This window comes from Streptopelia decaocto, assembly GCF_964273445.1.
Source record: "Streptopelia decaocto genome assembly, chromosome: 2".
In the NCBI taxonomy this organism is placed as follows: Eukaryota; Metazoa; Chordata; class Aves; order Columbiformes; family Columbidae; genus Streptopelia; species Streptopelia decaocto.
Window position 1 is genome coordinate 49,192,818 of NC_138655.1, and position 15,797 is coordinate 49,208,614.

The window sequence follows — 15,797 nt, forward strand, 5'->3', positions numbered from 1 at the left end:
TGAGTGGTGTTTGACAGTGCCGACCCCTTCCGAGCAAGCCAGCCCCAAAAGCTGCTGCAGTGACATGTGGTGCTTCCCTGTGCCTCTGGGACCTCTCTTTCCCTCAGCAGAAACAATGTGTCAGGGTTGGAGGGATGGCTGGGGAACTGAGAGCTCCCTCCTTGAACACACAGTGAGGCTGCAGCTCCAGCCTGGCAGGTGGACTGCTGAAACTCAATAAGGCAAGGGGTTGCTTTCTATTTTTATTCTGTGTGCTACTACAATTACCCAGGTTGTGATGCTGAGGTGTATTTGCATAGATAAGGGAAAGCCTTTTCCTTGGCAGTCTTTCATATGAGTGCCCAGTTCTATCAGTGAGTTGAAGATGCAGAAATTGAACACCTGCCCTGTCTCTTGGATGCCCTACCTCTCCACTTGAGCCTCTGCTCTGGCCAGCATTTCCTCAAGTCTGTCTTAATTCCTGTGCAACTGCAAGTGGGATTCTGAGATCTGTAGAAACAATTTGTCAGGTCAGTGCTTCAGCAGGTCACACAGCATTGCACACTTGGTGCTGGGGGAAAAACAAAGTATTTAGTTACTGCCTGCCCAGCCATGTTCAAGAGGGGGAAACCTTGACACAACATCATATTTTGTTTTGAGTGATGTCTGTTTTATAAGAACAGATTATTTTTTTTTTTTCTATACCTGTACTTCAGGAGTCTGGTGCATGTAAGTGGCCATACCTGTAGTTGTGAAACCTCTAAAGTAACATAAAGGGACTTTTTCTTAACTCCTGCAAAGCGTAACCTCAGCTGTCTTCCTCAATAAACCTGTAGTCTGAATGATCTGACCATGTGTGAGAATAACTCCTTTCTCTCATTGAAACTATGACTGTCCTCTTGCTTTGGATAGTAATGTGCAGTTCCTTCCTAGAGTACAACCCCAGCAGTAGAGACTATGCCTGGTTACACTGCCAAGCTTGGGCTCTGGATGTAATCTCTGTGTGGCTGGGGCTTACGTGTATACTATGAGTACACTGAAGAAGCTGGGCCACTCTTCAGTGAAACAGCTGCAGCAGATGTTTCCATGGTCATAATTCATACACTCAGGCTGTTGTGTGGTACTAGGTAAAGAAAGTGCATGGGAATGCAGTTCTAATTGCAGGCTGATTTTGCTGAATGTTTGCCTTATTTGATTTATTATGGTGTGAACTCCATTCTTCCTGATTGCTTCCTGAAGTTCAAACAGCCTCTTGTCTCAACCTGTTTAAAAAAAAACAATGTGAACTCAGCAGAAAGTGTGCAGCAAGAATTACATTAGTTGCTACCTAAATGCACTCCTTAGTGAGGGTGTTTTGCCACATTCTGAGTATTGCACAAATGTTAAGTTGTAGGCGTAAAGATGTATATAAATACAAGATTAAAAACTTGGCTACTTTAGACTAAAACCAGAGCAAGACTAGTACTACTAACCGTGAAGTTTAACAAGCAGAGGAAGGCATTGGGTCTGTTAAGTATGACAGGTAGTTTAACCACTCATCTTAAACCTTGCTGTATTTTGAAAAGGATTACATTAAGCTTTTAGTAGTAAAATCCAAACAAACACAAGCATATCCCTCTGCAAGACCCATGCAAGAAGCAACTTCATTCTTCAGGACCATGCCCTGCGGATGGGGCCTGATGTAATTTATGGTAATCTACCCTGTGGTACTGTAACTTCCTGCTAGAGCATTGATACCTGTGCACTTGTCACCATCTGGTGAGCCTTTCTTTGCAGACATCACATCATCCAGGGGGATGGCAACAAAGAAAACACGGGGGGTGCATGGCATAGCTGTGGTTTTCTCTGCCAGATCTGGTTCCTCATCAGCTGGCCAGGCAACAGGGACTGGGACTACAGTGAGTCTCTTCCTGGCACCTGCATCTTGTGGTGTCAACATAGTGTGGCCAGGGTGAGGTTTCCAGTCCTGTGTCTTGTGAATATTAGAGCCCACTAAAATGAAAGGTGGAGCATTTTCCCTCTTGCATGCTTCTTGCATCACGTAAGTTGGAGCAGAAACACCAGCTCCAGCATGAGGAAGGGAGTGTGGTGATCTTTGGCTTAAGTCAGTTAGGCAGTAAAGGGTCCACACATGACAATGTGGTGGTAGCTGTCCTGCTTCACTTGATGCCATGGCTACAAAGATAAAAACAAGAGTGCTGGTATCAGGAGCAGTGAATTCCAGTCATATTGTAAATCTTTATGTCTAAACCAAACACTTGGTGTAGGCATGTTTGTTAGAGAAGAGAGCTGGGATGGCAGATGCTTGTTGATATGTGGCTGACAAACACATGCAGCTTAGAAAAAGTAAAACCCAGCTCTTCTGGGTAAATGTTCATCTGATATTTCTGAAACTGAAGTTTGTCAAACTCCCCTAAAGTTTAGCTTGCTTTTTTTTTTTTTTTTTAAAGAGCCAGTGTTAACTTACAAATCTGCCTAAGCTCAGCTCTCTTCTACAAGATGCTTTTCTGAGACCTCACAGCTGTCCTACTTCTGGGGCCTGGGATTCTGCGATACCAGGGAGACTTGGGGCAGGGGAGCTCCACCATGGAGGGTTTCTCCAGCTGGGCAAGTGATGAGCTGGGCATATGTCACCCCACAGAAAAGATGCTGGTGAGGAAGATGAGCACCAGCTCTTTTGCTGTTTGTGGAACTGATGACTAGTGCTCAGCCTGCTCAGCCCAGCTGCAGAAACTCACCAAGCTCAAGACAGCACAGGCAGCCACCACCATCACCACTTTTTTTTTCTAAATGGAAAACTTCCTAGGTCAGTGCTGGAATGTGAGATCTTTCAGGGGAGGAAAATCTTAGGTCTCCAACACCTTGTTTTAAGTAAGAGCATTTGGCATCAGTGGGCACCTGTCCATCTGCATATTTGCCCACAGGACTCCTGCCCAGAGCCAGTCACATCTCCTGGAACAGATGGCAGAGAGATCCAACATGTGTGCACTGGTAGTTTGTTAGAAGCCACTTCCACCCTGCATTGCACTGACATAGGTGCTTTTCCATTTGATCCCTGCAGGAGCTGTAGAGCTGGAAAAGGCAGATGACACAAAGACCCAAACTTTCTTACCTGGAAAGACAAACTTGCTCAGCTGATTCTGCTTATGCTGTAGATTGCATTCAGGCTGGTACTTGAAATCATCAGCAGATGGAACCAAGGCTGTAGCACTTGAGCCCTGTCTTGCATCTAAAGGCTGCTTAATCTTTAAGAGACAAGTTGTTTGGTCTACCATGCAGATGATTATTTTCTGTGGAAACTGCTCTACATAAGGTGGAATCTCTGCATCTGTAATCTGCTCAGCATTCAAATACAGTGATACAGCTGCGGTGGTTGAGGTAACCTCAGCTTTGTTGCAGGAAGGCACAGCCTGCAACACTTCTTTAGGAGCATGTGGTGATGGTGGTAGTGGTGAAGGAGGTGACCGTTCTTCCCCCAAGAGGACGGAGGAAGCTTGATTTACATAATTTGTTGAGACTCGAGCCTGGATGTCTGAGGGAACTAGTTCTCCAGCCATGGGGGACTGACTCCACACTTTTGGTTGTGACCTAACAGCTTCTACAGAAGCCTCAGCTACTGGTAAAGTAGAAGCATCTCCAGCAGCACCTTCTACTGGTATAAATGCATTCTCTGAGGTCTGAGAATCTTCATAAAGACTCTGCACACTGATTGCCACATCCCTCAAAGAATAAAGAGAATCAGTGTTACCTAGCACATGGGCAGCAAGCTGTGCAGGCTCAGCAGGGACATACACCAGTTCAGGTCCCTCAGCGGATGGAACTTGAGCAGGTCCCTCAGCGGATGGAACTTGATGATTGCTTTTTGCAGTGAAACTGGGAACTGATGGGCATTGAGTTACTTTAGAGCTATATTCAGTCTCAAAGTCCTCAAGGAGCTGATCTTCCTCTGTGTCAGTACCCTTGTCCTGTTGCCTGGGCTCCCCAGGAAATAATGTCTCCATGTCCTCCAATGTCTGATCTTGCATTCCCCCATTCACATTTTCTGCAAGGAAAGAAGAACATAATGGCAATAGATGAGCACCTGGTTCCATTTAAATAAAATTAAGAGTGATTTCAGCATCAATTCAATTAAATGCTCTACAGCACATTTATGAGGCTTCCCAGGTTGCAGAAATGGAATCATTTAAGGAGAGGGTTTGCTGCTTGCCTGTTCATAAGGGGAAAGAAAGTTCAGAAAACAGTGGTACAACTTCAGAACCTAGGAAGACTTAACTGTATTTCTGGTCCTGCAGTGATGGCTACATTCCTATCTACTGCCCACCAACACTGCTACACTTATGGGTTAAAAGATGAAACCTTCGACATTAAGCACATGAGATAAGCCAGCTAGAACACCTTGGCTTCTCTTTGCAACACCTCAGAACTCTTGGGATCTATGTAAGTTATTTCAGATGCAGAGATGGCAGCATTTTAGCTTCCTCAAGAATCCTGATGAGTTGAACTAACAGGTATCCAAATGAAGAACAGGGTAAGACATGAACAAGTTTTAGATACAGAGTAAAAAACGGCTTCTAGATGAGTTATCAAGGGAGGAACACGAGAGAGTACGCATGGGATCAAAATGGTGTTCCATCAGGGCAGTTATATGACCATATCAGTAGAGGATGGACAACACAGACAGGGACAAAGTGGTCTATAAGGAGAAAAGGTGCAAGAGGGACCTGTGCTGGAGCTCGGTGAACATGCAGGGGTCAGTTCACAATCACATCAGCAAACCACTGACTGACATTCAGACAGAAGATTTCTGTGTTACACAGCCACGCTCCATCATATTTGAAAAGTCACAGCAGTCAGGCAAAGCCCCCGGTGACCGGAGAAAAGGGAATATCACACCCACGTTTAGAAAAAGGTAATAAGGAGGACTCTGGGAACTGCCTATCAGTCAGCATCACCTCCATGCCTGGTAAGATGATGGGACAGATCCTCCTGGAAGATATGTTGAAACATACAAAAGGGAAGGAGATAAAAGCCAGCCAGCATGGCTTCGCCAAGGGCAAATCACCTGACTAATCTGGTATCCTTCTATGATGGAGTGACAGCATTGGTGGACACAGGAGGTGTGGATGCCATCTACCTGGACTTCTGTAAGGCCATTGATATGGTCCCCTACAAAATTCTGGTCACCAAATTGGAGATGAGTTTGATGGATGCACTCTTGATGGTTAAGAAATCAGTTGGATGGCTGTGTCCAAAGAGTTGCGGTTGATATTCTAGAGGGAAGGGATGTCATCCAGAGGCCTGAGGAGTGGGCCCTTGAGAACATTATGAAATTCAGCAAGGCCAAGTGCAAGGTCCTGCACCTGGGCCGGAGCAACCCCCGGTATCAATACAGATTGGGGGATGAAGGGATTGAGAGCAGCCCTGCAGAGAAGGACTTGGGGGTACTGGTGAATGAAAAACTGGGTAAGAGCTGGCAATGTGCGCACACAGCTCAGAAGGCCAATCGTATCCTGGGCAGCATCAAAAGCAGCATGGCCAGCAGGTCAAGGGAGGTGATTCTGCCCCTCTACTCTGCTCTGGTGAGATCCCAGCTGGAGTTCTGTGTCCAGCTCTGGAGCCCTCAGTACAGGAAAGACATGGACCTGTTGGAGAGGGGCCAGAGGAGGCCATGAAGATGATCAGAGGGCTGGAACAGCTCTGCTGTGAGGACAGGCTGAGAGCTGGGGTTGTTCAGTCTGGATTAGAGAAGGCTCCGGGGAGATCTTATTGCGGCCTTTCAGTACTTAAGGGGGCTTTAAGAAAGACAGAGAGAGAGATACAATATCTATTTACAAAAAGTAGATAAAGGTGAAGTTGCTATCTGTTTTGGGGGTGACAAATTGCACTTCAATATCCTAAAATGAAAATTACCAAAGGCATCCTGGCTCCTGTATGCTCAAGGAAAAAGTACAGAAGCCCAGGGGACTAATTCTTCCCACATTAAACAAAAGCAAGTGCTTGATGAAGGTTAATGTCTCTTCAATAGCCCAGAGCCCACGTGCCTCTTTCTTGTTATTAGATATGGATGGGATGCAACCCATGATAAGTGGAAACTACTTGCACCCATTCATGTTGGAACACTGTCTCAAAATATCTCAAAAGAACGAACAGAAACTATCTTACCCTTACCGAAGTCCAAATTTTCAACCAGCATTGTTATGTCCATACTTGGATTCTCTGAAAACAGAAACAGGAATTAAGCTGGAGTAGGACAGGACTCTCAAACAGCTCAGGTCTTTGGATGAAACACTGGTAGGAACAAACCTTTCTGAAAGATGACGAGCTCTTTGAAATACAGAGCAAAAAACTGAGTAAGGTCATCTGGGTTGCTTTTGATGACAGCCCGGCTCACTCCCTCAAGCAGGGTCTTGAGGCCGTGCGGAACAACCACTTCGATCTTCGCAGACTGCATCTTCGCCCGTTCCAGCTGCTTTACGGCTTCTCATCTGTACAAACACAACCCCTGGGCTGAGCATCCACCCTGCTGCAGCATGAAGTGTCCCACACCCACTGTGTGACTGCAGCTGCTTATCCCTTGCTGTGCCATCCGTAACCCCAAATGCTCCTTCCCAAAAGCTCCTTGCAGTTAAAGGGGGTATTTACCATTTGCAGTGACCAAACCCTTCACTCCTCTGCACCTTCAGGCAGCAGGAGGCAAGGTCAGAGGGACCAGCCAACCCATGAACCACGGTGCGAATTCAAACCCAAGGCCATGAATTCCCTTTTTTTCCCCAAGATAAAACCCACCAAACCGCCTGTTGATGGGCCAGAAAAGCCATTCGTGTTCAGGCTTACAGGACACTTCTTCCTCCCTCCTCCTCCACCTTCTCCCCTCCCATCCCCGGTACCTGCTGCAGCCCAAGGCCACCACCCGTCGGAGTGTGAGGTCACAGTGCCCCTACGCCACCCACACAGTGCTGAGGTTCGCAGCCGCCAGTCTCTGTGCTGCAGCGTTTACTGTTTGTCGGCTGAAAAAAGGATTTCAGGATGGAGCGTGAGGCAAAGGACTTTGCGGGCAGCAAGGGCTTTGCTCCCACAACGAACACCTCGGTGCTCATCACCACACAAGAATTGGTGTGTTTAACGCACACGACCATTTGAGCACAACTCTAGTTGTAACACTTTTAATGATGTATTTTGAGACGGCGGTACAGTTCCTTGGCTGCTGCCACTCAGGACAAGCAGTACAAGGGCTGTGAGGGCAAGGGTGAGCACTCATGGGTGCTGCCTGCCCCGGGGGAGCTGCTACCTTCCCTCCCCTCCCATGCTACTGTGAAACTGTGCCTGCTTTCTTCCAGACTTGCCTTCAAGCACATAACCAGCGCAGGCAGAACCCCTCTGAAGAACTGTTTTGCGTTTCCCAAAACACCCGTTTTCCTCACCAGCAACAGGCAGCCAGGGCAGAGCAGTTTCTCCCCGGCACAAGAAGAGTGTAGCTTTGTGCTCGGCCTCAGCTTATGACGACTTCACGCAATCCAACGCTGCAACCTGCAGAAAGGCCACAGCCCTCCCACCTGCCAGCCACGGGTGCACAGCCCCATCCCCCGGCTCACAGCCTGGCCTTTTAAGCTAAGTGATGCACAACACCCAAAGGATTTAAACTGATGCAAGTCTGCAAGATATAGCCCCTGAGAAGGGATGTTCTGTGGGAACCTCTAGCAGGAGCTCAGAGAACGTTTGAGGGCTGTAACCTCTTCAGCCACGGCAGCTACACCCAAAGAGGAACCAGATTGTTCCTCAACACGGCTCCGTTCATATTGCAAAACCTCATGACTGCAAGGGCAAAACTGGAGACAAACCTCAAGAGCCCCAGTGACAGCATTTGCTTTCCAGTACACATTTTCAGTGGATACACACAAGATCATTTTCTGTTCTGATAACACAAGGATAAAAAAAGGCGACCATATAGTGCTGTTTTCAGGGTCACCACTAACTGGGTTTCTGAGGATCATGAAGGCAGGGTAAATGGGGTCAAGCCACGATCAGGAGTCTGCTGTGGCACAAAAACTTCTATCCACCAACAATGCTACAGATTTTTCTTCATGAAGGCTGGAAAAATCATCTACTCATCTGCTCCTGCATTCTTCGATGTCTGCATCCTTAGGAAAACCTGAGGTGAATCCCAGAAGCACCACAGATTTAAGACTCAGGTGTCACTGCTGCTGAAGCATTTAGCCTATCTACAACAGCTTCCTTTAATAAATAACATATTCATAATGGTTCATTCAAAATTAACGGAATATTTGAGTTAGTTCACAGGAAAGTATGTTAATTGTAAACTCACCAAAAAATGCTTCTTCCAGAAAAGAATCCTTAGAAAGTAGCTTCTCATTACTAAATCATCTCACAATGGAGCATCAGTCCTGGATAGTGACAACACAGACCATGATATAAAAAAACTGAAATATGAATATGCTATGTCTTAAGGAATTAGGAAAAATAGCTTGCTATATAAAGAATAAGGCATACTTCAAGAATACATATATATATATATATATATATATATGAAGACTAGAAAATGTATCATTTCTAGAGTCAGGACAGTAATCTGAAGTCTAGATCTCTGTATGGAGAAGATACAGAAGCAACAAGACTTCATAAAGGCGTGAAGCTCACCTGTGTGCAAAGGCTGTAACGTGGTCAGGTCAGAAGATAACTTGTAAATTTGCATCTTCTCAAAACTCTCAGAATTCTAGGAATGCAAAGCTCCGCACAGCAAAAGCTTCAAAGATGTTTAAGGACAGATGTCATAAACCACAGAAAAAATTAGTATCAGAGGTAACCAAACAGCAGCATAGACCTCCTTACATATTTCAAAAGGTTTCAGCCCCTGGCAGAAAATTAAGAAGAGCATACATGAAAAAGTACATCTGGAAACTCATTCACTGTGCTGAAACTTGAATGCTGTTTTCAGAAGCCATCTAGAGTAAATCCATCATATGAAGTGTACCAGCTACTCTACCAAAATATGTTGCCCTTTGGCCCCAAACTGAAGAGCCCGCCAGCCTAAGAGCAGTTTGCCCAATTGAAGGTAATTACCTTGTCCCGCCCTCCATCGCCCCATCTGCAGAAGTAATAGCTTCCAGATGATGTTAAAATTTTACCAGATATATACCACTTAATGGACAGAAGTTCAGTGTATCAAGGTCTCAGATAAGCTGCCTTTATATTTCTGCCATAAAAAAAGAAATTAAAAAAATCAGTTCATTCATTAACTCTTCAATAGACAGTTTAAAACAAGTTAATGAATCACGGTAGTTTGAGGGGTGGGTCAGTTTTTTTCTCTAAACCTGTAATCTTTTTCAAAGCTTCAGCTAAACAGGCAGAAGAGGACATGCAACACCTTTATATTTCTGCCTGCCAGAAACTTCAGTAGAATTCTAAGTGAGGGTTTGCATTCATATTCAAAAATCTCCATGAAAACCTTCTTGCTGTTCCTACCACAGGTATAAAATGCTGGATTTAAGGTCCCTTTACGCATATCTCAGACTGTCTCTCCACCTTCTTCAGGGCCTTTGCTACAAGGGGCACCTGTGGAGAGAAGCGTATGTCCCAGGAGTACAATTACCTTGTTTCAATACAGTAAATACATTGCTCTTAGTGAAAAACTGGCAGGTGTTTGGTACATAAATGGATCTGCTCAGCCAGGTTTGACAATCTCTCTCTCCCCCTCCCCTCAAATATTCAACTCTAACACCCTTTTTTCTCTTAACCTCTTCGCCTGGGAGGCTTTCTTGGCATCTTCTGTAGGTAAGCACAGCTTGCCAAAAAACGACTGAAAAAGTCTGAAGACCAGTTGATCGTGCAAGACTAGTTGATTAGCTGATCCAATTGTCCACTGGAACACTGTCTTGGAAGAAGTTACATCAAAAGACGAGCAGCGTGCAAAAAATAGGGGTAGGACAATTGAACACGAACTCCTCGCGGCTAAAACACACTGGTGAAAACACAGTGGCTCTCTAGGTCATTAAAATCTTGGGTAATAAAGCAAAGAGGTTCTGAGCAGAAGCAGGAAGGCAACATGTAACCAATTTGCACCTACCCTGGTAACCTATGCTAGGCCCAGTTTTGCAGTCTGAACTGACATTAAAAAAATATGGTGAAAAATAGAAGTAGTTCAGTATTTAACTCTGAAAAGCCTGCCTCATATTGACTTTCTCACCATCTCATTTATATTTTGCCCATGCAAAAGAATGGTAAGAGGCAACCTGAACATTCTTTGTAATGCCTACACTGAGACATGGCAAAGAACGCAGCTTCTGACACAGCAGAAGAAATTACAAAGAGCTGCTGTGTCTGGAAACCAAAGCTGGAGACCTCCAGGTTTAGAAGAGTTGAGGAACTGGGTCCTTTCAGGTGCTGTCACCCCTCTGACCTTCCACACCTGATTTGCTGGCATGTGCTCCTTTCTGCAAGGACTCAGGAGGATGCACGCAATGCCAGCAATCAAAAAACCCACCAAAAATGGAAGGTTTACTAAGCAGTACAATATTTAAGTGTCATTCATTCAAGGTAAATAACCTTGAGTATACACATGTCAGGGGTGGGGAAATCACTTTTTGCCATCTACTAACAATCACACAATTTTATAACTGATTGACTGAAGAAGCTTCATAGTTCAGAGAGAACAGATTCGCAATGTGGTGATTAAGGTAGGCCTTTTGGAAAATAACTCAATCTTTTTTTCCAGTGGACCTTGTGCATTGGCTAATTTCATACTAGAATTTGCTTTGGCATAAATTAAGGATATGGTATATAGACAGGGATAATTCAGTGTGAAAACAACACATTCCCAGTGCTTTCTGATTTTCTGTATAGAATAGTGTATTTTAATTAGTTGTTGGTTGGGCGGGGGGGGAGCGTGGTCAAAAAGAACCAGGACTGGACCTTGCCTATGTATTTCCATCTTCTGTAAGTCAACTTTTCTAAATAAAAGCAGTTTTTGTATCACTATTTTCTAGCTCACCTCAAAACATTAGAATACAAGAGATTATTGTATAAGCATCTATTTGACCTGTAATTAGCAGAGAAACAATCCCCCAGCCCTGCCTTCCCCCCCCTCCCCGCCCCAAAGTCCTAATTTATATAAATAATTTCTTGTACAGTTCCCTTCAGGATGGAGGGTTCAAGACAATAACCCCTGCACTTCTTGCTCTCCAAGCCCAGTGGTGCCCAGTGTGCCACCGGCCACCCATCCGCCTTAAGAGACGGCCAAGTCTCTTTACTACTTAACATTAGCTTTAATAACACTTGATGGTGATTGCGTAATTTTTCACTAGAGTGATTGCTACTACTGTTAGTATCTTGTAATAAAAGGGAATTTGAGCGTAGTGGATGGGCTGCGCTGCTTTCCCTCCACCATCAGCAGCCCTGCAGCACCCCACAGATCCCTACCCTGACCTAACACGTGCTCCTGGGCAAACTTCAGTCACAGAGCAATTTTTAAACACAATTACGATCAATTGTTGGAAAGACAGACTGTTGTAAACTGAAAAGCAATTCAATGCAATATTTGGGGAATTTTATTTAAGAATAAAGCATAACTAGAATATGAAACAAGCGTTCAGCATCAGAGAGAGAAGAAATTAAAGTGCTTGCTTAGAGTAAATTAGAAACATTATTCAAAGGTGTAGGAATACAACAAATACAACTGTGTGTGGTTCTCTTTCTTTAATGAAGAACAGGTAAATTTGATGTCTTAAAACCACATCTTAAACCTTGTTCACTCTACGATTGATCTCAACATGACACATGTAACTCACTTTCAGAATCAGGAGACGATACTGGAAGAACAAAGGCTGAGGTAACTGCTGACTAGAAAACTTGATTAGAGTCACTTGACATCCCAGAAGTTTTCCCAATACTTGATATCATCTTGTTCAAGAGGCCACCAACTAAAAGACAAATTTTGAGGAGCAAGGGAACAAAACTCATGTCCACGTTTCTTTTAATTTTACTCAGAAATATAAAAATGCAAGTTCTGTAAATTAACAACATTTACAGTACATCACAATAAATATGCCACTTCGTGACATCTAAAAATTCTAGTTATTTACTTGTAATGAGTCATATTGAGATAAAAACTGCATCAACATCAACAAAAATACCTGACCCAGTAAAGATAGTCTTAACATATTAACTAGCAAGATGCATATTCCATTATTGCTATTAGACTGTGCCTCCGAGTTCCAAAGTATAAAAACTTATCCGTCTACACAAAATACAGTTGAAATTTTTCTCATCACAGGCACAATCTAACATAAAAAATAATTTTGACATTTACAATGTAGGAGATTCTCCTACAAGGGGAGGAAAAAAAAATAAACAACACAGAAACAGATAGTTCTATTTCAGTGATGACTCACTAAATCCACAGAAAAGCTGCATTTTGCACAGAGCTAAACTGTTATATGAATATATAGTGTCTTTCCATACCCACTCCAGGCCTGGTGAGAACAACAGGCCTTTTAGTAAGTTTACTACAATTTGCTAGGTACCTCCAAGTATGTAGACCCTAAATATCCCAACACAAATCGCATGCAGGTGCTTTGTGTCCCAAACAGCCTAATCTCACATTATATATAAGCAGTGTATTTAAAAGGAGTTTTGTCAGTAACTGTATCATTTCAAGCTATTCACCCAGAATGGATTGTCCCTCTCACTGCAAAACATCAGAAGTCACATGGGACAAAATAAAATTTCAAGTGCATTAAAGCCCATTTTTAAAATCATGATTTGAATTCCAAGTAGTCACTATATATACAATATGTTGTTTTCTAGTCAATACTTACTTCAATTGACCAAATAAAGTTGAACACTCATTTGTGACTCAATATTACTGTTAAATTTGAATTTAAAAAAACCCACAGTGTACTATCTGTAACACATCTAGATTGTAGAAAAATAAAACTGCTTTGTTAAGAGTTAAGAGTTTCTCTTCTCCTTCAGGAACTGCAACAAAAGTGTTCAACTGCTCTAGGAATGCCTTTCATAGCAGGAACTGCTATGAGAGAAATAAGTGTCTCAACTGTTTCATTTGGCCTACCAAGTAGGATATTACTTTTCTCCTCCATATCAGTCTTGCTTTAGATGCGACCTCACAAGCAAATCAATGAAGGTTAGCTGTGGGCAAGTCTAAAACTTTGGCAACATACTCTACAAAAAGGTAAGAAAAGGAAAAAAAACAAACCCTTTAAGCTAAGGAACTGTTTAAGGCAACCTGACCAAAGTAAAGATAAGGCTTTTGGATAACTATTTCCAAGGATATCTAGTTTTCCTAGCTTTGCAAAGTAACATAATTCAACTAACTTTCTGGTCAGATTTCCATTCATAAGCTTCTTTAAAAAAATATTTCTTTTCCTAGAATATGATATTAACTGAATATAAGACATAAGGAGACACTACATATTACAGACAAAAGTAAAAAAAAAAAGAAAAAGCTACAGATGAGCACACAGATGGCCAAGTATTAGAAATTACATGGTCATGATAAAAGCTTTAAGCTCTCTGAGGTATTTCAATATTTTATCATCACAAGTTTGGAATACCATAAAGAGACTTGGGATATTGTGGTATTGGTATAACTGCCAAGTAGATTTTGGGGTTTGTTTTTCAGTTTGGTTGTTCTTTTTAGTACCTTTAAAGGTCACCACTACACAGATTCAGCAGCTTGAATGAAAAATATGTAAACTTACTGTATCTAGCCTATGTATTTTAACATAATATTCAGAATACTAAGAACAGAAATAAAAACTGCCTACACTGTAATTGCATGTCAAACAAAGCAAGTATTTGGCTGGAATGTTCCAGAAGCAGAGATCCTAAATATTGACATAATTTGTACCACAAGTATGAGTTGGGCTGGAGGGGAAGGAATTAAGAATGGAAGAGGATGTGAGGTTTAAAATCCCCACATTAGTCATTAAGAAGTCACCAACATAAGTCACTAAAATTCAGTAAGAACTGCTTTTTGTGGCTGAACAGTTTTGCTCCTCCTGCACATTGGCTAATGCTTGAAGAAAAAGAAGAAAAAGAAAAAGCATTCTGCCCATTCCCAACTCCAGCATTTACACTGATTACTACTTCTATATTATTCTAATCAAAACAGAAGTGCTCCTTTTGGCATATTTTGGAACTAGATCTATTTTAAAAGGTAAAAATCACACCTGCCAATATTGTTGAAATAAATCATGTGTGCTTATTTAGGCTCATCTGCAGAGTTACAAATTATCATGGTCAGCTTGGTTTAAACAAAATAAAACCTGAAGAGTTAAAAACACAAGGTCACTTAACCTTCTTCCTGGTTGATTCACTTTTCATTAAAATTGTAATGTTTTACTACACCATACTAAATTCTGACCATACTAGGAAAGTGTCTCTGGCACAAGTGGCTTTCAGAAGAAAAGCTGGTCTTCCCAACAGCTTCTTCTTCTGCTTCATCTTAAAGTGCAGAAACTGTGGGAAAGGATAACAAGACTTCCTGTCCGTCACTGTGGAACTACTTCCCTTAGAGAGGCTAAGGCTGCGTGTATGCGGACGTGCAATCTATTCTCAAAGTCATAGCCCGTAAACTCCTCCTGGAAAAAAAAAAAAAGATAGATAGACAGATCTATTACCCTCCTTCACTTTAGGATGTGAAGATAACTTCACTACTAATGTGTAAGAAGTCATGTTACAAAACAGACCAAAGAAAAGAGGCAAACTGGAGATTCCATGTTGCAATATCCCCCCATTATGCAAAGCAACAGAACGATTACAGAAATTCCAAGTTGGTGAAGAGAGCGGAAAGCTTTCATTTCCAGCATGCTGTTTGGATCTCGTGTAGATGAACAGCACCTGGAAAGTTCCACAAGTCCAAAAGCTCTAGAAAATCCCAACATGCCCAAGGTAGGAAACAGTTGGAACAGACAAGGAGTGGAGAGTTGTTATTTTCAACCTTTGTGTAGCCAAATCTTAGTTGAAAAGCTTGGCAAGGTTCTAAGACTCCAGGAGAAGTCACTATCATGGGCTCTGTGCTATGACTGACCTAGAAATACATATCTACATAACGTACATAAATGTGTATCATATACATTAATGTATATCTACATGATAGTGTTGTAGACTGTAGGTGAGGGACATTTGACACTTAACATCCACTCCCCCTCCCCCAAACCCCCACCAAAAGCAGAATCTCTCAAAATGCCCTCATCTCAGAAAGACAAATTCAAAAATGTATTAATGTATTCGTTTTTACCTTGGCTTGGAGAAGTAAAGTTTTGCCTCTTGGCACAGTCTACAAAAAGACAAACATTGCATTAGAAATGCTTTGCAAATGCTACAGAAAGTATCTGCCTGATCAGTCCAGAATAGCATCTCTATCTTGAATACAAGGTACCAAACAGACAAAACCCTCTCAAAATAGGTAACTAGAAATACTTATGAGGCACCCAAGAAATGCAGTATTATGTATTTCTAGTCTTCTACAGAAAAGGAGAAATTACAGCTTTAAATTCAACTTGCTACTGATGATGATGAGCTACAATGCACAGGGAAACAAAGGAGGCTACAGATAAATGACTTATTGTTCAATAGAGTAAATTTTGCTACTTAGCCAAAGTTTAAGCCATTTACTTTCAAAACAGTTTGCTGGATTTTAAGCATTAAAAGTTGTTTCAGAAATCTCTATTTCAAATTCTTAAGGAAAAATATATGTATTTGCAGATCAATATTTACTACTGAAAAGCTCATGCTTGATTTTTTTTGTCATACAGTATATTTTAAGCCTCACAAATAATCAA

General features: G+C 42.4%; 2 protein-coding genes across 3 annotated transcripts in view; both read right to left on the minus strand.

Moving 5' to 3' along the window:
- Positions 1-128: 128 nt before the first annotated feature.
- CABYR (calcium binding tyrosine phosphorylation regulated) lies at positions 129-11,414 on the minus strand. Of its 2 annotated transcripts, none has more exons than XM_082045945.1 (5): positions 6,283-11,414; positions 6,142-6,195; positions 3,092-4,021; positions 1,717-2,154; positions 129-1,241 (listed from the first exon to the last, which is right to left on the minus strand). In XM_082045945.1, exons 1-5 carry the CDS (start codon positions 6,428-6,430, stop codon positions 1,237-1,239), a joined length of 1,575 nt encoding a protein of 524 aa, XP_081902071.1. In that variant the 5' UTR covers positions 6,431-11,414; the 3' UTR covers positions 129-1,236. The 2 variants fall into 2 exon arrangements, with proteins under 2 accessions (XP_081902071.1, XP_081902070.1); XM_082045944.1 differs by lacking the exon at positions 129-1,241 and having other exon boundaries at positions 1,268-2,154; positions 6,283-6,464; positions 6,867-11,414.
- A 534-nt stretch (positions 11,415-11,948) lies between these two features.
- TTC39C (tetratricopeptide repeat domain 39C) overlaps positions 11,949-15,797 on the minus strand; it is a 37,411-nt gene continuing 33,562 nt past the window's right edge. Inside the window, exons 13-14 of the mRNA XM_082045943.1 lie at positions 15,254-15,292; positions 11,949-14,594 (exon numbers count right to left, since the gene is read on the minus strand). Coding sequence (XP_081902069.1) covers positions 14,505-14,594; positions 15,254-15,292 — 129 coding nt within the window. The 3' untranslated portion in view covers positions 11,949-14,504. The remainder of the gene's footprint in view (positions 14,595-15,253; positions 15,293-15,797) is intronic.